The sequence below is a fragment of the Artemia franciscana genome, chromosome 2 (genome assembly GCF_032884065.1).
Source record: "Artemia franciscana chromosome 2, ASM3288406v1, whole genome shotgun sequence".
NCBI classification, from domain to species: Eukaryota; Metazoa; Arthropoda; class Branchiopoda; order Anostraca; family Artemiidae; genus Artemia; species Artemia franciscana.
This window is the reverse complement of record NC_088864.1, coordinates 17,197,920-17,220,619: the sequence shown is the minus strand read 5'-3', so window position 1 is coordinate 17,220,619 and position 22,700 is coordinate 17,197,920. Positions and strand designations below refer to the sequence as shown.

Sequence of the window (22,700 nt, the reverse complement as noted above, 5' to 3'; positions counted from 1 at the left end):
ATTAAGACTTAGGAATAGAAATTATTATGTATATGAAAGTGGTTGTCCCTCCTCAACGCCTCGCTCTTTACGCTAAAGTTTGACTCTTTGTCAAAACTCTATTTTTCAAAAAAATAAAACTTTAGCATAAAGAGCGAAGTGTTGAGGAGGGGACGAGCACTTTCATGTACGGAATAATTTATGTTCGTTTTAAGTTTTATTGCCGCCCCTTACTTTCAGTTAAAAAAAATTGCTTTTTATTCGATTACTGAATGTTTTTTGACAATGGATGTTCGAATTTGGCTCACCGTACATGAAAAATTAAACAAAATTTGTATATTTTGGCAGATTTATTCTGTACAAGAAGGGTTGCCCCCTCCTCAATACCTTTCTCATTACGCTAAAGCTCTAAGCACTTTAAAAAAGCTTCCTATTCTAATTAAACCGTGTTTCAGTAGATGCTCTTAAAAAATTTGGACAAACAGTCAAACTTCAGCATAAAGAGCAAGGCATTGAGTAGGGAACAACCCTTCATATATGAAATAATTTCTGTTCATTTTTCAGGTAATGTCGGGAAATTGGTAAATTAACATGCATCCGTGATCTGTTTTCTGGCAAAAATAGCAAAATTCCAAATTTTTACAGATAGGAGTTTCAAAATTCTACAGTAGGATTCCCTGGTACGCTGAATCTGTTGGTGCGATTTTCATTTAAGATTCATTCAATTTTTGGGGATATTTCCCCCCTATTTCAAAAATCAGGCAAATTTTCTTAGGCTCGTAACTTTTGATGGGTAACACTAAACTTGATGGATCTTATATATTTGGAATCAGCATAATAAGCTGATTCTTTTGATGTATCGACTGATATTAACATTTCCTTTTTTAGAGCCTCGGTTACTATTGAGCCGAGTCGCTCCTCAGTTATACTTCGTTGAAACCAACAGTTTGAAAAATACACAATTATTGTCCGTTAATAAAGATAGTATATATATATATATATATATATATATATATATATATATATATATATATATATATATATATATATATATATATATATATATATATATATATATATCATGAAAAGAGAAATCACCAATGCTACAGCACAAAAAAAAAAAAAAAAAAAAAAAAAAAAAAAAAAGAGACAGAAGGAGAAAAGGAAGACTGTTTTCCTAAATTAGTTATTAATATAGACCAGCACTTGAATGAGGCCTTAACCCTACTCATCCATACAATCACATAGGTCAAACAGCATAGCCACACACAATCAACCATAAAGAATAATCCATGGACAGGCAGTCATGTCGTCAATAAGTATAAGTCGTCATTTACCAAACAATAGAAAAAATAATATAGACAAATAATTCAGAGGCAACACCCAACATAAGGGCTCATCAGGAGAATACACTGGCCTATATAGGGTTTCGCCACTCTAAATTCTCTACCCAGCACAGTGTTGTGGCTACCACAGAATATCCATGGCATCCCCGCGTCAGGTATCACCCCCAAAATACATGCCTATGAAAAAAAAAACAGCAAATGTAAAACAACCAAGTAAAACCAAAACAAGCTTATCCTATTAATATATCCCTCCCTTTAGCAACAATAGGTAAACTAAATATTATAAATTTTACCAAATCACAAATATTAACACATTGCAAAAAACCTGAATGAACTAAACAATTATATAATTCATCTTTACCATGTGGCTAATTTTTTAAAAATTCCGCTCAAATAGAAACACAATTCAAAATAAATGGCGCTGTGACAACATTTCTCGAACCTCCGAAATTAGTTAAAAATTTCTTTAAGTATTTCTAGATAATTCTTTTGATATTTATTTAAAAGTTCGTTATAATGAAAACTAAATTTTTTAAATTGCCAAGTTAATTTATTTGCAGAAAAACCTCTTGATATCAATTTTTGGCTTAAGATTTTACATCTATTTTTAAAATCAATATAATTACTACAAATCCTTGCATAACGAAGTAACTGTGAGAAAAACGCTGAATATGTGATATTTGAGTGTATATTACTTTCAGGGAATGGGAAACTAATCACTTCAAAATCAAAATCATCCGTTTTATTATACATTTTAAAACTTAATTTATTATTATCACAAATATTAATATTTAAATCTAAGAAATGATCTTCATGACCAGCGCCATGACTAGGCTCAAGAATAAGCTCTGATGGATATATATTTTTAGAAATATCAATGAAATCCTTACAATTTAAGACCAAAATATCATCTAAATATCTTTTATTATTTGACAAAGCATGTTTTAAATTAATTGGATTATTCTTATCCATCATATATTTATATTCTAGTTGACTTAAAAACAAGTCAGCTATAAATGGGCTGGCATTCCCCCCCATGGGAATTCCCATAATTTGCTTGTACAAATCACCCCCAAATCTTATATAAGTATTGTATAAAACAAATTCCAATAACTCAAAAATCATATCCAAGCTGTAACATCTCAAGTTAACTGTAGTATTAAAGCAGTTTGTCCATATGGCTTTTTTATTATAACTGTCTATTTTCAAGAACCTTTTACTAGATAAGAGGAAAGATTTCTTTATAACAGTTTTTAAATTATCAAACACTAAATTGAGTGACAAATTAGTATACATTGTCGCAAAATCGAAAGACTCAATTCTTTTAGCTGAAACCATTGTTAAAGAATCTATCACCAGCAGTGAATTATTAACACTCCAATATGGATTAAAATTCGAAAATTTTTTAATACCAGAACAATAGGTTTTAAGTTTATTTACAATTTCCTTTAAAATTAAAGAGAGGTCAGTAGCAGCAATGCGGGTTGGACATTTAGCTGCTCCAGCAATAAACCGTGGTTTAGGGGGATTCTTATGAAATTTTACAGTCCAATATAGGAAAGGGAACTTTTTATCATTGTCATTTATTTTAATATTAAAATTTTTAAAAAGTATTTCTTCAGTCTTTTCAATTAAATTCTCATCCTCTATATTTACCTTTTCATAAACATTAGTTGTGCATAACTCCCTTTTTAAGATATCACAATACAGCTTCTGACAAATTATGGCAAAATTATTATTAGCTTTATCCACTGGCACAATTACAAATTCGTTCTTTAGATTAGCAATTGCTTGTTTAACCTTCGCATTATAAAATAATGATTTAGTGTTACTATTTTTTAAGTTAGAATATATTTTATTTCTTACTCTACTAATAATTAAATTCTTCCAACTTTGAAAACTCTCTTTATTTTTATTCTCTTTCTTACACCACTTATCAATAAATAAATCAAAATCATTTTCCAAGCCATCAAGAACACTCGATGGTTTCAGATGATGAGAAAGACGGAAATTTGCCCCTTTATTCATTATAATTTGAAGATCATCTTGCTTTATTATTGACAAGTCCCCTGTTATAACATGTTTGTAAGTAGGATTTACAAATGGGCCAAGTTGCTTACAATTACAAACCGGTTTCCAATTTATATCGCTATCTAGTTTTTTTAGTATTAAATTATAATTAAAAATAATTTGCCCAATAGTTTTTGAAAATTTATAAGTTAAAACTGGACTATCATTATAATTTAAATTACTAGGAAGGGCCTGTTTCACATGCCGCTGATTTAAAATTTCTGGTAAATTAATATCTTCAATCTGCTTACAAGTAAAATTAATAGGTAAATATAATCTGTTATCCTTATTACTAATCTTATCGAACTTCTTCTTTTTTGAAATAAATTTCGTTTTAGTTAGAATGCAAATTGTATCACATATTACTTTAAAATTATAATCAAGAGCTGTATTATTCTTCACAATCCAGAAAAGTTTGATTAAATTCCTCTTGGATAAATTATTTAGACACTTTATTACAGAAATCATACCCCTAGATTCAAGTAGCTGGCATAGATCTATAGAAAGCATATGTACATCTAATTCATTTTTTCTATTATTTTTCCTATGTCCTCTCGATCGTTTTTTACGTTTAGTAGGACAAGTAAAAGAAGGATGGTCCATAAAACCATCAATACATTTAACAACAACATGAGACATGTCACCATATTTTGCTACACGATCATTTAACCCAAAAGGATAAGCTGTACCAAGAGTATGGATCCAGAAATCCTCCTGTTTACGTAGTCTATTATTCTTCTCTTCTTTATTTAAATTTTCTAATTCTAAATTTTCTAAAATTGTGACAGTTATATCTGATATGGAACATTTACCATTACTACAATGTTGAACTAGATAGTTATTAGTTTTTTCATTATTAACTGTTGTCTTGTGTCCAGAAATAAATAAAGTTTTGGCAAAAAAATTTGCTGCTCCAATTTTTCCACCATTTTTTAGGCCAAGTGCGGAGATTTACATGATTTTTCAAGTTTCCTTATTATTATTTTCGCCTTTTGGAGAAGGAGTTTTGCCAGTTAAACAAGTCGATTATGATTGGTGACACAGTCACAGTCAAGATATGAAAGATCAATTATTTTCATCCTTAATGTCCTGTTGCATTACAAGTGATATAAGCGGAAAGTTCTTGATCCCCAGCCGAATCCTTGATCCCCAGCCGTTTCACATCTCATAAAACATACCCAATATAAGATAGTAAGAAAACATAAGGGGCAGGGACCACCAATCTAAGCACCGGGAAATCATTATCATTTTACATCACACATTGTCTGCGATATATTCTTTTTTTGGTAATTGTCTGTTAACCAGTACACACTAGACAATTGGGATCTATAAAATCAGACAATAAAGGGTTTATTGCTCTTGTATACAGAAATAATTAGTTACGGCTCAGTGGAAAACAACATTTTAATAAATATTTAGTTGGTATTTTGGTTAGGTTAGGTTACATTTTGCATGCAGCCCCGGTATACTTAACCCCCCTCCCCCTAATGTGCAAATATACAGCCCAAATTATATATATCCTGTCTCCCAAGCGTTTCAGCTCTTTCAATTCCGTACCTTTAGCTCCAAATCTCGAGTGCGTACTGGTGAGTGCGGTGTGTACTGGAGCTTCTTTTTGTTTTGGTTGAAGCATTTATATTTTCCATTATTAAAAATAGAAGTTTTACAATTTAATTTTAATTCAAAAATAACGAAAATAATAAAAAAGTGTAGGAAACTGCAACTCAGGTTCTGAGTTCAAATTTAGGCCAAAATTTCCACAACAATTTTTCTGTTCCACAAAATTTCCACAACAAGTCAACATATTTTTCTAAATATATGGGTAGGGGGGGGCAAATGGAAACTAAATGAAAAAAAATGTGACGAATAAAAGACGGTGGTAATTCCAGATGGTTATAAAAAGAAAATATTTCGGTCCCTCTGTTCAAGCGTCCTCATTGCATAAGAAGAAATGCAAAAAGTAAAGATTAGACTCCTCAGGACAGAATCAAAACAAAACAAACATTAGAGATAGATACTTGCTAAAATAGAGGAGGCCCTTCCTAAGCAACTGTAAAAAGGCAGCTGAATAAGTTCAACGACATTGATTGGCCATTCAAACATGGGAAATCATTTTGTCAAGCTCTTTGAAACCCTTATTGCTTACCAGGTATGGAGGATTATCAGATATCGGCTGTGAAATAGAATTTTATGAAAAAAATTTATGAAGGATCAGAATTGATAAATTCATTATAGATACTGAACCGAAATTTTCAAGTTCCACTGAAATATTTGCATTCTATTCTTTTTTTTAGAATCTATGTAAGATAGAGAATTTACTATTTATTCATCACAACACACACTGAATAAAGCAAAATATAAAATATAAGGTTGTACAGAAAAATGAATAAAAACTGGAAATAATTGAACGGTTCCAATGCAGCAGTTGGGACATTTTTCATTGGCAACACTGATTCAGCGTCTTAATGGCGCGAAACTACTGTAAGAGTGGTACTGCTAGAATATTAAAACGTTAGGAGGCATAAAAAGGGGCTGCATACAGCTTCATCTTGTTTGCTCAATTTTGCTCAACAGGTTGATGCTCTCTTGGGGCATAGCCAAAGACGGTAGAGGAAGCTCTTGTTTGTATCCTAAACATGCAAGGAAGATATTTTTTCTTAATGGCCAGCCTAACTTAACGGTTTTCAATATTGCCTATTGATTTCATGCCAACGATTTTGTCCAGACAAATTCTTTAACTCAGTTGAGATGCGGTTTTTTGCTTTTTGTCGTCTAGCCTTGAGTTTTCAAGTTTACCGTTTGCTCTTGGGCATAAACAATATTTAAACAAGCACTGTTACACCCATGGATTCCTAAGTCACGAAAAAAGCTGAAAATATACTATCAATAAAATTGAGTCTACATGATCCGTTTTCTTTTTTTCTTCTGATCTTTACATGAGAAGAAATACATATTTTTTTTACAGTTTGAAGAATTGACGGATATCAGTCACGGTCGTTAGAAAAACTCGCAGGGGGGGAGGAAAGGCTCATAGGGTATTGTTTCAACATCCTCCTGTTCAAGACGTTTACTTGGTAAATGTCGTTGCTCCTAATGCCGAGCCCTTTACTTGATAATACTAACAGCGTCCTTAGATATCCTTCGCCTCTAAACCTGAACCTTTTTAATGGCTGTATTTATGTTAATTATTAAATGATGTTTTTTATGGTATTTATGTATTATTCGGTACACATTCGAGAATGTGGATATACAGATAAGATAATTGCCAGTTTTACCTGTCAGTATCCGAAGAAAATTAGCTTGGGCTCAGTTGAAATCTACGTTGTAGGTAATGGCATTTTGATTGGGTTAGGTTAGGTTAGGTATTTAATATAATGTGTTCTGTGCGGCCCCCACCATAATTCTTTCTTATAGTTCTCATAAATTTTTTACTAAATATTGTATTTCCATCATATTTCGGTACATTTCATTATGATTAACCAAACTTAACTAAAGTAACTAAAGTAACTAAACTGAAACTGTAGTAAAACTCAACCTCCATTTTATTAACCTAATATAGACAAATACACAGTTTAACGTTCGACTCTTGTCAATTTGGGATCAAATAGAGACATACCTCTGGGGTCACTATCACAAGAGTTGTCTGAACTGTCCCGGCCCTACTGAAATGTATTTTGAATTTTTTGATCCGTCTCTTGGAACAATCCTCCAGAATTGGGTCTAGGTGGTTCTGAGGGTCGTGGTATCAAAGCTTTTTTCTGATTAGTAATTATTTGAAAATAGTTTGAGTGTATTATTAAGCCTTTTTTTTATTCCACTCAGAAGTATTTGGGACAATAAGTTTTGTAGAATTTTGCCGTACTGATGTTTGCATAGATTGAGTGTTCTCATGTAGAATTTTACAGGAATTGGATTTGTCTGGTGGATATTTGAACACACTGGCCACGTTTAATGAAACATGCACTTACTCAGGGAAGGGGTTTGAGTATATTTCCCCTCAACATTGGATATTTCTTTTACGATTTGACTTGTTAACTTTTAGGTTTTTTATATGCCTCCCTAGCATTGTCCCCAAGCAATAACATTCGAAAAATGCGTAAGTAGCCTATATTCTCCTTTTTTCTTCAGTAGCCTATCCATATCATAAAGTGATTAAAAAGTTGCAGAAAGGACAATTTGCTTTGTGCAATAAAACATTAGGTTGGCATAGTGGTTCCTGGCGTTGATTGTGTGCCAAGTAGAAAGAGTATATTTGGTTTCTAAGAAAGGCTGTTCTGAAAGGTGGTAAATAAGTACTGTAATTCCCTGCTCTTATAATAAGATTATCTTCTCTTCTCTGTCCCTCTTTTTATTCAGTAGTATATATAAAAAGCTGAATCTAATCTTATCATAACTATTGGCTTTCATTTCTAAAATTCTTTTAAGTAAAATGTATACAGTTAGCTGCGCATTTTTATATACGTAAAAAACTGGTTTTAGCAAATCGCCTTTTTTTTATGTTGAAGATTAAGCTAGCAGTACAGTCAGGAAATTATTTAGGGGCAACATAACGTTTTAAAGTTATGCCAATGATAACCAAGGAGGTTTAAATCTCCTATAGAAACACAAAGAGAAAGAAGTTTAAAAAATTAAAGTTCATCCCATTTTCCCCATCACCTTAAGATGCTTGATTTTTGTTTATTCATTTTTCTTGCGCCAGTTGTGTGTCAGTATGTGAGAATGTTGAGAGTAAGATTTAGTTGTAAATTACTTGGTTGGTTTAAACATCCTTAAAGTCCCAAAAAAGGAGGTTTGAAAATTCTAGTTCAGCATTCTGTCCCGAATCTCAACAAGATTTAAATATACTCCTTATGGAAGGGGGTGATAGTAGGCATGCAGTTTGCATATACCATGCATATATAGACATATACCCTGATTTTGCATATACCCTATTTCACCTGTCTAAATATATAGACAGGTGTCTATATATATATATATATATATATATATATATATATATATATATATATATATATATATATATATATATATATATATATATATATATATATATATATATTTTTTTTTATGCAATTTTGGTTTTAGTGATGCACCTTTCCTTTGCTAATGATCTAACTGAAGACGCAGCCATGAGATTACGTAGGAATGCTGTTTCCAAAGTCATACCAGGGATATCCAAGAAGGTTTCATTTAAAAGATACAAAAACAAGGAGTTCTAAAAACTTGAAAGTTCAGACTACTATTTCAAATCCCAAGAACGATATTTATATAGCTATTATGCGTGTGAGTGGGAAGGGTTTAGAGCAGACATGGTGTTGTAAATGACTTGGTATTATCTCCTATTTCTCTTTTCCTGTCTGTATGTTGTTGTTTTTTTTTTTGTTTTTTTTTTAATAATTATTGTGTCTCTGTTTCTATTATTTATGACACAATAGTAGCTTAGAGCCATTTACTTAAGCTCTTTGAAACAGCTGTGAATAAGTGCTTCCATGTCTTGTGGTATTACCCCCCCCCCGTTATACCTATGTATCCTCTCAGGGAGGAACCCACGCCATTCTTTTTTGTTTCTTCTGTAACCGACTTTCAAATTTATTGTTATTGTGCTGTTTCTCGTTACATTTTTAGAATGTAAATGTCAAATTTATCACGCAAAGAATACTATATTTAGCCACTTTAGAGCCATATGGTTTATTTTATAAGTTATCATTAGTATATGTCATGAGTTTTTTTTTTCAGATAAGCTTGTTTTTGGGCTTTGAATTAATATTTTGTGATTCTTCATTGATGTTCATAGTCAGATGATTTGTCTCTGCTGTCTTTCAATAAAATATCTAACCGTACACTCTATTATTTTAATTTTTTTGTAAAAATAGAAATAGTTTTGTTGAATAATAATAAAATTAACCTTTTTCGAGCATTCAAGAATTTGTTTTGTAGTCTACAATACGTATTTATTAACCGATAACGCAGAGAAATTTACGTAAAGAAATTTTGAAAGAAATGATGACTTTTTATCATTATCATTCTCAAAAACTACCCATCAATCTTGGCGACAGGGACATTCAGGAACATACGCAGGATTTATTTAATGGTGAAGTAAAAGAAAAACAAATAGGTGAAATAAACGAATGTTAGACGAAATAAAAAAACGAAATAAAAAATGTTTATTAACCGATAACGCAGAGAAACTTACATAAAGTATTTTGAAAGAAATGATGAAATAATCTTTGCATCTGAGTGAACTTCGCTAAAAAAAATAGTTCGGAGTTAATTGGGAAAAATTTTAATTGAAAACCTTTTCCTGCTTTAATGGAAACTTTAAAGAAATTCTTTAAAGTATTTCGTACATTATAGATTTTTTCGTTTTTTGTTCAACATCGGATTAATATTACTTACTTATGAAAATACCCTCTTCATTTGTAAATGCAACTATATAACATATTTTACAACTATAGGAAGAATGTAGGATTATCAAAGAAGGAGCCCTCTTAAACTCATTAATGTAATTATGTAACTTTGTAAAATATAACCTGAAAGCACTGCAAAATATGCCTTCCAACAACTCTTGAAATGCAGTCACAAAAATTTTGGGTAAGCCTCATTTAGTGTTTTAAGTAGCGATTAGCCAAATAGCACTAGAAATTGACAAAGATTGATTATAGTATTAGCCAAAGAGCATGGGTAGCTGATAAGAGCAGGAACTGGCAATAGTGTCGGCAAAATGACATCAACGCCATCTAACGTTCGGCGACACTTGGTATTCATCACCTACAACTGTAGCTTGAACCAGTTAAGACACTTAAATCGCTGGATTCATTTTTTTCAGATCTGCCTATTCACCGAGCCAGAATTATGATATGATTTGAATTTTTTAAAATATTTATCTAATCTTGCATAGAAAACAAATAAGTTGCATATTTAGCTTTTTTTTGACGTGTTTTCGACATGTTTTTCAACATACAAAAAAATACAAAGCCGAGTTCAGAAATATGATTCGATAAATGGATATGACTCAATCTCAACATTTTCATCCTACGTTAGAACGCTAATATCGTAGGGCTGGAGGAAAATAGCGTAGGTAAAACTTATAGAAGGAACATGTATAGAGGATTATGGTCCATGATTTAAGTTAAATTCACTCAGCATGTACCAAATTGCCGAGTATGAACTCTAGCATACACGCCTTTGTCTTTTACTGCGTGGCGTGCGTAACCTTAATGCCCGAGTCACACCATACTGACACTTTTCGGCAAAAACGCCATAATTTGTGAGGGAGGAGCAAAAAAATATAAAAGGGGCTTATCTTTTCTAATTTAAAAAAGAATTAGTACTTAAATCTTCAGTCTGATTGGCTGATCGTACAAATTAGCCTACACTGTAAAGTTGAACATTGCTCAAAGTCAACAATTTATGAGCGAGATACATCACGGGCACTGTAGTCCGCATAATTCCATTTTGTTTATTTATTTTTTACAAGTGTGACTTTGTTGTGAAACTGATAAGGGATGGTGCTTTGGCATTCCAACATGGGTTTAATTGAAATTATAGACAACGTACTCCCGTTTGTATGGGAAAAATGGTCTAATTAAGAGAACAACAAACATATACATTACAAATACACATATTTCAGCTTTTTGGGATGATTTGTTCTTTTATTTTGGCCTAATATAAACTAAGGTGTAAAGAGGGATAAAAAAAAAACAAAAAGAATGGTCCATATTTTTATTTGGGGTTTGCGCTCTCTTTTTCTCTTTTGCCGGGTTAGACTAGGTGATACTGGTGATTTTTTTTTCTTATCAAAGATGGGCGTTTACTTTCTTACCGGCTTCGCACAATACTCTTTGTGTGATGCCAGAAGACAACTGCCTTACAAGCTTTGCTGAATTCCATGCCATTCATTATGCCGCCAATGTAGTGGCAAGAAATTAAGAAAATCAACCAACCCTTTCTCGTTAATTTTTCTTCTTCTTCTTCCATCCCTAAGAAAACTGTCAAAAGACCTAGAATTATATTTTAATTTCAGGGTTTTTTCCGAAGGAGTATACAGAAGCAGATTGAATACCGATGTCTAAGAGAAGGCAAATGTTTGGTGATGCGGTTGAACCGAAACCGATGCCAGTTTTGCCGATTTAAGAAATGCCTCGCTGTTGGAATGTCGAGAGACTGTAAGTACTTTTATCTTTAGTTAGTTTTTCAGATGCCGAGCTAGTTTCTACCCAGTGCTTCCGTGCTTTCGTACAGAGTCCGCAACTTTAAGTTCTACGACGCCCCATGGCTTGATTCTTATCTGTTCTGCCAAACACGCACGCATACAGCAATTCTTCGAGGGGCTAATAATAAAAAAATAGCGAATTTCGTGTGAGAGTTTGAATGAGGCCCAGAAACTGGGTAGAACTTAGGATTTTAAAAGGAGTCTGGGCCCAGGGCCCTCTTTTTACGTTTCTGTTGTCAAATGGGGTGTATTTTGGTGTTCCTTTGAGTTTCTTATAAAATTTTTATGGGGGTATATTCGTCCCTTTTTAAATTATGTTAAAAGGAGATAAAAAAAAAAACATTTTCCGTTGAGAATACTCCAGAAAAGATGCTTTATAAGTCCAGAGGGCGCACACATCTCCCTCCAGTTGACGCCACTAAGGTGAATTATTAAAACTGAGCAGTAGTTGCGTCTTCATGCCTTCCCAACTTTTAATTGAAATTGGCTTTCCATTTAAGCACTTGCACAGAGGGGTAATTTAGTCTGGTCTTGTTTTTTTTTCCTCCTGGTCTGTATATTTTTACAATTTCCTCGACTGTCTTTTATTTCCGATATAAATAACATATTTCTTCCCTGTTTTTGAAGTTGTAAACCCCTTCTTCCAAAGCATGTTTCATGCTCAAGTTGTATGTTTATTACTTATGTATACTTATGTATGCACCCCAGCTTTTATTCTTGTGCTTTCTATAAGGTCATCGGAGCATGTACATGAGGAGTTCTGTGTCTCCCTGGCATGTACCATGAGATCTGCATAATGATTTCATTATGTCCTCATTTTTACTTCTCTGATAAGTTTACCCCTCACCCTAATAGTGGAGTTTAGAGTAGTTTGAGGTGGAGGGTGCGCAGCTGCGTTGGGCCCAGGCGTCTTGGTACTGTAATGTGCTGTTAGGGGTAGTACACCTCACTCTTGCGTACACCTCTGTTTCCACTATACCAGATTACTATGCTTATCCATCCTATCTAACTGGGTATAGACACTCAATTTTTACTCGCTAAAGGACATCTGATACTTTGAAGATGAATCGGTAATAAATTGCTAGTCTAATTTCATCTACGGTCAAGGCTTATCAATCTTCTGGTAGATGAGTAAAAATAACAGGTATAATCTAATTATAGAAATTTAAATGAGTCCTATTGATGTATGCCTGGCTAATTCTCATAGCGTTTTGCAATTCAGATTTATGCCTGAAGTCCTGTTTTTTCCCCTCGAGGATCGTGAAGAGATTAGGGACTATGTCCACATTCTTGTTTGAAGTCAAATAAAAGCTGCTTTTGTTTAATAGTGGTGGATCATAAAAATTTTGAAAAGGGGTTGACCGCTCCCAAAAAATATGCTAATTAATGCTTACGGAGGATGTACACAACCACCAAATGAGGCACCCTACAATAAGATGATATCTTGTTTAAAATGACTTTCACAAACAAGGGCGCAGCCAGCAAAGTTTTCTAGGGTGAATCAAGTACTGCAGGGAGTTCCGCTTATACCAAAATTTCGCAGGAGTATTTATCATTTCCCTGTTTAGATGCATTTCTTATGTCTTCATATTTTCCAAGGGAGTCACTCATGGACCTACGCAGGAGGAAGACTCAGGTCCCCCGAAATCCTAAATCCCCCCCTAAATTTGATTCACCTCCCCCCACCCCAAAAATCCCTAATTATTGACCAGCCAATAAAAGTACTGCTCACATGCCTATTGGCCTCTCTGGTCCCTCCTTGGAGAGGCCATGTTCACAAGGTATAGTCAAACAGTTTTTGGCAACGAGCTGTAAGTAAGGAGGGATGCGGCTCAATAGTAAACGAAACTCTAAGAAACAGAGTCCTGATAACAATAGATACATTCTGATCGAATTCTGATGCTTATTCAAAATATATAAAATTCATCAAGTTTAATATTACCCATCCAAAGTTACGAGGCTGGGAAATTTGCCTTATTCTTGAAATAAGGGGAAACACCCCTAAAACATCAAGTAATCTTAATGAAAACCACACCATCAGATCCAGCATATATGAGACTCTTACTGTAGTGGCCTCAAGCTCCTATATGCGTAAATGTGGAATTATATATTTTTTGCCAGAAGAAAGATCACATATGTGTGTTAATTTGCTTTTTTTCCCAAGAATGACCACATCGAACCAGGTGTCCTGGAAGATCGAGAGAGGGCACATTTCATCGGAAACCAAACGTTCTAGTGCCCTTTTTAAATGCTCAAAATATCGGAGGGCAGCTAGCCCCCCTCCCATGCTCCCTTTTTCCAAAGTCTCCCGATCAAAAATTTTAGATGACCATTTTGTTCAGCATAGTCGGAAGGTCTAATAACTGTGTCTTTGAGGATGCCTTGGCCCACCCACAGTCCCCGGGTGGGGAAGAGCTGTAAGCTATGAATTTTTCCCATTGTTTACATATAGTATTAGTTATTGGAAGTATACAGACTGTTTCTGCGGTGAGAGGGAATTTTTTTGAAGGGGGGCTACGTTGGAGGATCTTTACATGAAGGAATTTTTTGTGGGATAGGGGAATTTTCCATGGACGGAAAGCCAGATTTCCCGGTATTATTTAAAAAACAATCAGAAAATAAAGGAAAAAACAAGCTTTTTCAACTGAAAGTAAAGAGCAACATTAAAGCTTAAAACGCACGAAAAATACTATGTATATGGGGGTGTTGCCCCCTCCTCAATACCTTGCTGCTTACGCTGAACATTTTCATAGCTTTGAAATAGGCTTATTATTCTAATTAAACGGTCCTTGTGTTTCAGGAGTCATTCTTAAATAATTGGAACAAAAAGTTAAACTTTAGCGTAAAGAGTGAGGCATTGATGAGGAAGCAACGCCTCTTATGTATATAATAATTTCTGATCATTTTAAATTTTAATATTGCTCCTTACTTTCAGTTGAAGAACGCGTATTTATGGCACTTGGTATTAACCTAGTGACATATAGCAATCGCAAATTCTGTCGGTCTGTTGGTCTGTCTGTCGGATTCGGTTTTGCTACTTTAGGCACTTCCAGGTAAGTTAGGACGATGAAATTTGGCAGTCGTATCAGGGACCGGACCAGATTAAATTAGAAATAGTAGTTTTACCGATTTGACCATCTGGGGAGGGGATTGGGGGGCCCGTTAATTCGGAAAAAACAGAAAAATTGAAGTATTTTTAACTTACGAACGGTTGATCAGATCTTAATGAAATTTGATGTTTGGAAGGATATCGTGTCTCAGAGCTGTTATTTTAAATCCCGACCGGATCTGGTGACAATGGCGGGGGGAGTTGGGAGGGGGAAACCTAAAATCCTGGAAAAGACTTAGAGTGGAGGGATCGGGATGAAACTGGGTGGGAAAAATAAACACAAGTCCTAGATACATGATTGACATAACCGGAAAAGATCTGCTCTCTTTGTGGTATTGGGGGGGGGGGGTTAATTCTGAAAAATTAGAAAAAATGAGGTATTTTTAACTTACGAACGGGTGATCGGATCTCATTTAAATTTGATATTTAGAAGGACATCGTGTCTCAGAGCTCTTATTTTAGATCCCGACTGGATCTGGTGACATTGGGGGGAGTTTGGGGTGGGGGAACCTAAAATCATGGAAAACGCTTAGATTGGAGGGATCGGGATGAAACTTGGTGGGAAAAATAAGCAGAAGTCTTAGATACGTGACTTACATAATTGGAACGGATCCGCTCTATTGGGGGGGGGGGGTTAATTCTGAAATATTAGAAAAAATAACGTATTTTTCACTTACGAAGGAGTGATCGGATCTTCATGAAACTTCATATTTAGGAGAACCTCGTAGCTCAGATTTCTTATTTTAAATCTCAACCGGATCCAGCGTCATTGGGGGGGGGCAGTTGGGGGGAAATCTTAGAAAATACTTAAAGCGGAGAGATCAGGATGAAACTGGATGTGAAGAATAAAAACCTGTCTAAGATACATGACTGACATACCCGGACCGGATCTGCTCTCTTTGGTGGAGTGGGGGGGGGTAATTTTTAAAATTGAGGTATTTGTAACTTACGAAAGGGTGACCAAATCTTAATGAAATTTGATATTTAGAAGGATCTTGTGCTTTAAAGCTCTAATTTTAAATTCCGACCAGATCCTGTGACATTGGAGGGAGTTGGAGGGGGAAACCGGAATTCTTGGAAAACGTGAAAATTGGGGTATTTTTATCTTACGAATAGGTGATCGGATCTTAATGAAATTTGATATTTAGAAGGAATTCATGTCTCAGAGCTCTTATTTCAAATTCCAACCAGATCTTTTTGATATTGGGGGGGAGTTGGAGGGGGAAATCTTGGAAAACACTTGGAGTGGATGAATCGGGATGAAGCTTGGTGGATAGAATAAACAAATGTCCTTGATACGTGATTGACGTAACCGTACCGGATTTGCTCTCTTTGGGGGAGTTGGGGGGAGGGGTTCGGTGATTTGGCGAGTTTGGTGCTTCTGGACGTGCTAGGACGATGAAAATTGGTAGGTGTGTCAGGGAGCTGCACAAATTGACTTGATAAAGTCGTTTTCGACCATCTGGGGGGGACTAAAGGGAGAGGAAAAATAAAAAAAATAGATATTTATAACTTACGAGTGGGTGATCGGATCTTAATGAATTTTGATATTTAGAAGGACATCGTGACTCAGAGCTCTTTTTTTAAATCCTGACCGGCATTAAGCCTCTGATTTTCCTTTTAAATCAATCTATTGAGTCTTAGAATTTTTTTTAGAGCTCATATCATATGAGCTCTTGGCTCTTAGCTTTTCTTGCCTCGTCACAAGTGCCATATGAACCCTTAGCTCTTGTTTTTGTTTGTTTAATGAGCTAGCACAAGAAATGTGCCCTAGTCCTAGAGAACTTGAATGTATCCAAAGGTCTGAGCAAAGGCAGCGATCTATTGGCTCATTTAATGATTTTAAACTCTTTTCGGAATTACCATCAATTTGTCTTCGTCGTCACTTTTAAGCTTTATATTGATAATAATAACTAGTCCCCTGAATCAGTGTTAAATACCGATTCTTGTACATTTGAAAATTTACTTACAAACAAGTTTTTTAATTCTTCGTTCCTAAGGGCAGTCGTTCACACTTGCTAGAACCATATGTAAACACATGTGTCACTTCGTTAGTAATACTAATACCAATAGCTGGGATGGATCTAGAAGGGGGCTTTTGGGGGGCATGCTGCACCGAAAATGTCGAATTTGTAGTTCGTAAAGTTCGTGGGAAGAAATTTACAGATGAGTAAGGTCAAGTCTAGTTGCCCTTTCTCCCAAAACATTATTTCTGCATCCGCCCCTGACCAAGGATAAGAGACAGATATTTGTGTGGAGATATTTTGGCATGGAGGGGGATAGGATTAGAAATGAGAGGGATGCAGTTGATGAAGCTAATGTTAGATTATGTTCGTCTTAGAAGCATTTACTTTCGTTTAACGGATATTTCCTTCGTCCTCAACATAGGTAAGTAATTCAAGAGGGTTGCTCTTGAATTTCTGTGAGTGAATGTGTCCTAGAGTACTTGAATCCATTCGAAAGTTAGAGGTAAGACACGTTAAATTGTTTAATAACATTTGAAAAATGAGCGCCCCATTTAAGGTCGTTAGTAATAGTAACACAAGAGAATGCATTCTGGTGAGGGAGGGGGAAGGGATAAAAATTAAAAAAGAAAGGAGGAGATTTCATGAAATCGATGGTAAGGAAGTTTGATTTAGAAGTATTCAATTCCATATTTATGGCGTTACTTCGTCAGCATGATGGTCAAGGAATACGCTGTGGAAAATTTCAAATTAAATCCGGGAGGGGGCAAATATATACTCTGATGTTTTACAACTGCCGATCAATCTGAATGAGAAGATTTTTGAGTATTAGCTAGGGAATGGTCAAGTTCAACATCTTTCAAAGTGAAAAAAATTGCCATATTCCCCCAAGTCCCTATTTAAGGAAATATTATTATAAATCTTAAGTCTGATTAATCCTAGTCACGAAATACTTTTTGAAGAATCCGCCCTTATTAGCAATGATCTAGTCATAAGGCAGGTAGTTCGAGAAGCAATTGAATTATTCATTCAAATTAGAATTCCACTGTCTTACGAAAAGAATTCCCTATTGTTCTTCTTGTTTTTAACGTTTGTGATGGAAAGGCAGTGTCTTCATCGCTATTTTGTTTTCTGAAGTACAATAACGTACTGGTAAAAACAAAGAAGAACAAGGATAAATACGGTCAGATGAACTTAGTCCACTCCTCTTCTGAAAGAAAATTAGAGCACATCAACTGCAAAACTTCCATCTCTGGAAATTATACCAGAAGCTCTACTACTGTAATAAAACTGCATAATTTTTTGAACCGCTAAACTGTTCACAGCATATTTTCGAATGTGATATTCACCCATAAATGAAAGATCATTTAGGACCTTATCAGACCTCAAGGAACGGGGAATTTCCCCTAAAATAATTTGTTGACGTTATATTGATCTAGGAAAGAAGGAACCTTAGAGTGCCTGACACTATTAACCTCATAATCCTTCAATATATGTACCAACTATACATGGAAATTTTTTGGAACTAAACCTTGGTCTTGCTGCTGGAGTTATTTAGTACATTAATCCGTATTCCACCAGAAAATTATATTTTTTTCATTTTTCGTTAACGAATGAGATTTTTTTTTCTCATGCGGAAATTAGAAGAGTAAAAAAAAAAAAAGTTCAAAGATTAAAAATATTGGGTTTGCGTGTAAAACTGTATTCTCAGGACCTTTAGAAGCCACTCCCCCTTAATACAAATTAAAAAAAGAACACAAGTGAGTAAAACGAAAACAAAAGAAGTGATGGAATGCCTTGCAAATATCTTTATATTTTTAAGAGCGGATTCGACCTCTCCCCTGCGTATATGCCTATCTTAGATTACATCTTTCCTCCCCCACAAAATTTACGAGAAAATTACTTTGGTCGTTAAACCAGAGTAATTTAATATATCTGTCCATATTCCGTATTAAATGACAAATTTGTCAGTTCTGGTCACCCGTGCCAAGTTGAGCAGTAGAACAAACCACAATTGAATAATTTAGCATATGCTAGTCATGAAAAAAATAACAGTTTTTTAACTTTCAATTTCGACTCCAACGGTGTTAAACCGCAAACCGCGTGACATCACATTGTATTATACCGTTTTTAAGTATTAAAACTACTTACTAGCATAATGAAATGAAAAATGTCTATTCAGTCAGCCATGGCTCTGTAAATATAAAGGGGAAAAAAATTAACACAGATGTTAAAAACTATGGTTATTTTGGAAGAAGTAGCCACGAAAAAATAAGTGACAGTTGGTTGAAAGATGGTGACAATTAAGATTGGTTTACTTGCATATGGCAATGAAATTTAAGGCCATTTGTAGCTTAACGGTTTTTCTGTATTTTTATGATATTTCTTTAAAACAAATCGCTTATGAATAAAATGCCCATTAGGCTAATGATGGTCTGTTGTTATTTATTATTTTATAAATCTGAAGAAACATAGTGTTCCTAGGACACTGCCCTCCTCCGTGTGTGTGATGGGATGCCATCCATAAGTCCGAATTTTTATGTGGGGAAGGGGCAAACATGTTTTATTGCGGTTGTGATGGGTAAATCAGCAACAAAATAATATATTTTAGTCATAAACGTTCGTTGATTCTTTTATTCATTATCATTTCATCTTTCTTTGGAGAAGGGGTAGGATTTGAATAAGGATGGATAGGAACTAGAAATAAAAAACACTGCAACTCAGTTTGAAATCCTAATTCCAAATAGCCAAATGCCATAGCAAATTCTTAGAAAAATCCGATTGGCTTAAATAGAGCGAGCTAAGTCTCGGTAAACTGTCATTGTGAATCTTCATTGAATGAATTATTTTGTTCAAAACGGTCAAGTTCTACGAGGAGAACAGAGGCATCTATATCATATTAGAGGAAAGATCTTGGCAAAAATTGCCACCTTTGAATTTGGGCACAAATTTGTTTCACAAAGTGTCAAAAAGTTTTTTTTGTCACTTGAAAGGTCAACATGCTAACTATCAGGGTCTTAACTTGGTAGTTTGTCATCAAGTTCCATTATCGCTTGCACCTTTTGGCGCCTTGACCAGAGCCTCCCAGGGTATATCATTCTTTCTTTGAAACTTTATTTCACACATTAATTTAAGTTTTTGAGCAGAAAGTGTGACCAAAATAATTGTGACGTAAGACACAAAATTTGCTACCCCACCTTCAAGAAGCTCTTGTTGTCGCTTGAAAGGCCCAGATATTTACTAGGTACTCGCAAATTTTGACGGTACTCAAGTTTTTATTTGCATCTTTTCCTGTATATGAACTGAAAGAACTTAAGGTGTGTAATTCTTTTTTAAATTATACATGACATTCAGTTTGAGTAAAAATGTGACCAAATTCTTGGTTAATCTTCTTCCTCATTCATAAATTGTCCAAACATGTATTAACATGTAGCCATATGGCTACAAACCATGCTACAATTTCAGCAAAATTCAAAACTTGTATTTTAGTAATATTATTACTACTAACAACTCAGTGCAGCACAAAACCGCCTGAGGCTAACAGAGCTACACACGCTCCTCCTTCGCCCTAATCGATTCAACGCCTCCGTCTTTACACCTTCCAAGGAAGTTCCCAAACCTGTTAAATCTTTCTTTATGTCATCCTCCCACCTCGACCACGGACGACCTGCTTTCTGCTTAGCCCTAAACGGTTCACCAAAAAGGACATTCTTTGGCAATCCGTCATCCATCATCTGCAGAACGTGCCCTAGCCATCTTAACCTTTTTTTTATTGTAGTCCTAAAAAGAGGGATTTAAAACCGCCAACGGATTTAAGCACACTTTTTGTGCTCCTACTACTTGAGATACGGTGAGTCAGCCGTATTTCGCTCTTCGTATATTTGATTATTTTTTTTTTTAAGACATAAAGAGCAAAATACATGTTTTGGGTAAAAGCAGTTTAAATTTACGAGTCTAGTTGGAATACTAAGAATAACAGTAAATTTATTATGAGCCGAGCAAGGCTATACAGCACAGAATTATATCGTTCAACATCACAATATAATAACAGAAATATTAATCATCTCTCTCCTCCCGAATTTTGCAACACGAAAAAACTGCATATACAAAAACTACAAATTGCTTAAATAATCCACCTTTTGATACTACTTTATTAACATTTTTACAAACCTGAATGGCTGTTCTTTTTAAAGTCGTGGGTGCACCCCCGAGAACTCAAGGTTTCAAAAGATTTACTTCTCATACGAGAAAGGTGCCGACACTCTATTGGAATGTGTGCCACGTTCCTGACTCTTAAACTACTTTTGGGGTAAAAAAATAACCAAAGAGTTGGTGGTACCGAACTTACTAGTAAGGAGCGACTCGGCTCATAGTAACCAAAATTCTAAAAAAAAACGGAAATTTGATACCAATAGATATATCAAAAGGATCGTCTTAGTATACTGATTTCAAATATATAAGTTTCATTAAGTTTAGTTTAACAGTTAGTTTTACCGGCTACGAGCCTGAGAAAATTTGTCTTATTTTGGAAAAAGGGGGAAACATCGCTTAAAAGTGATAGAATCTTAATGAACATCACAGCATCATGGGGAGGGATGTTTCCAGGGTGTGAGTTGTCAAGGGAAATATACACAGGGGGAATTCGCAATAATTTTTTAAATGTCTTGCTTTCTCATTTCCGTCTCAATTTTACTCGTGGAGTTATTAAGGGTAATTTTCCTGGGTAAATTTTCAATGGGATTGAATTTTCTAGTGGATATTTCCTTGTGAGGGTATTTTGCCGTGGAGGTGGGGACAGATTTCGTTTTGTCTCCTTCTTAACACCTCACTCTTTACGCTAAATTTTGGATTTGTCCCAACTCTTTAAGAACGACTCCTGAAACACAAGGGTCTTTTAATTAGAACAACAAGAAGCTTTTCTAAAAGAACTAGCTAAAAGTAAAAAAATTATTCATAAATTCGTAAAAAAATTCCTTGGGGGAAGGGAATTTTGCTTGAAGGGGGCACCGGATTTTCCAGCATTATTTAAAACACTATCAGAAGTTTAGTAAAAAGCTAGTTTTTTCAACTTAAAGTAAGAAGCAACCTTAAAACTTAAAACGAACAGAAATTATTATATATATGAGGGGATTCGTCCCCTTGTCAATACCTCGCTCTTTACGCTTGAGCTTTTTTAGTACTTACAAAAGAGCCATTTATTCTAATTTAACCCTTTGTGACTCAGGGGTTATTCTTAAAGAATTTGAACAAAATTCAAACTGTAGCGTAAAGAACAATGTATTGACGAGGGACGAACTCCCTCATGTACGTAATAATTTCTGTTCGTTTTAAGTTTTAATGTTGTTTCTTACTTTCACTTGAAAAAACTTGTTTTTTATTTAGTAGCGTAAAGAGCGAGGCGTTGAGGAGGAGGCAACCCCCTTCATATATATAATAATTTCTGTTCGTTTTGAGCTTTAATGTAGCTCCTTATTTTTATTTTAAATACATGTTGTTGTTTTTTTATTTAATCAGCATCTGAGTCCAGTCTGATTTTTATTTAATGCGGCCATGAATTTTTCCGCTTCGACCATAGCATCTCCGAATAAGCTTCATTTGCTAGCCTATCTTCAGGCAGGGTAACAACATTTAGGCAGCACCGCATCATTTGCGCCAGCCTACTTAATCTAAGCGAAAATATTTTGATGTCTCCTTGTATAGCCTGATTATGTGCCGCTATATGGACATCAGTCAGTATTTTAATGTGCTACAGCTACTCAACTGTGCTGTTGCTGCTGGATCATTCCTCCATACCTCAGCCTCATAGTGTATAGCAGGTCGCAATTTAGTATTAACGTATATATGCATCTTTAAGTTTTTTTGTAGTTGAAAAGTTGAATCTTGCGAGGTATATCCCCAGATTTTTTCAGAAACTAAGATAGATAGAAATTATTTAAATTAAATTTGAATGAGATGGGGCAAGGAGAAATAAAGATTAAAAATGAAAGAAATAGGAAAAGGAAAAATAAAGACGAACCCTG

At 34.7% G+C, this 22,700-nt stretch overlaps 1 protein-coding gene across 2 annotated transcripts in view; it reads left to right on the top strand.

Moving 5' to 3' along the window:
* LOC136037980 (ecdysone-induced protein 78C-like) overlaps positions 1 to 22,700 on the top strand; it is a 107,243-nt gene that overhangs the window by 46,889 nt on the left and 37,654 nt on the right. For both annotated transcript variants that reach the window (XM_065720890.1, XM_065720880.1), the window contains one exon: positions 11,419 to 11,560. In XM_065720890.1, the coding sequence (XP_065576962.1) occupies positions 11,419 to 11,560 (142 nt within the window). The remainder of the gene's footprint in view (positions 1 to 11,418; positions 11,561 to 22,700) is intronic.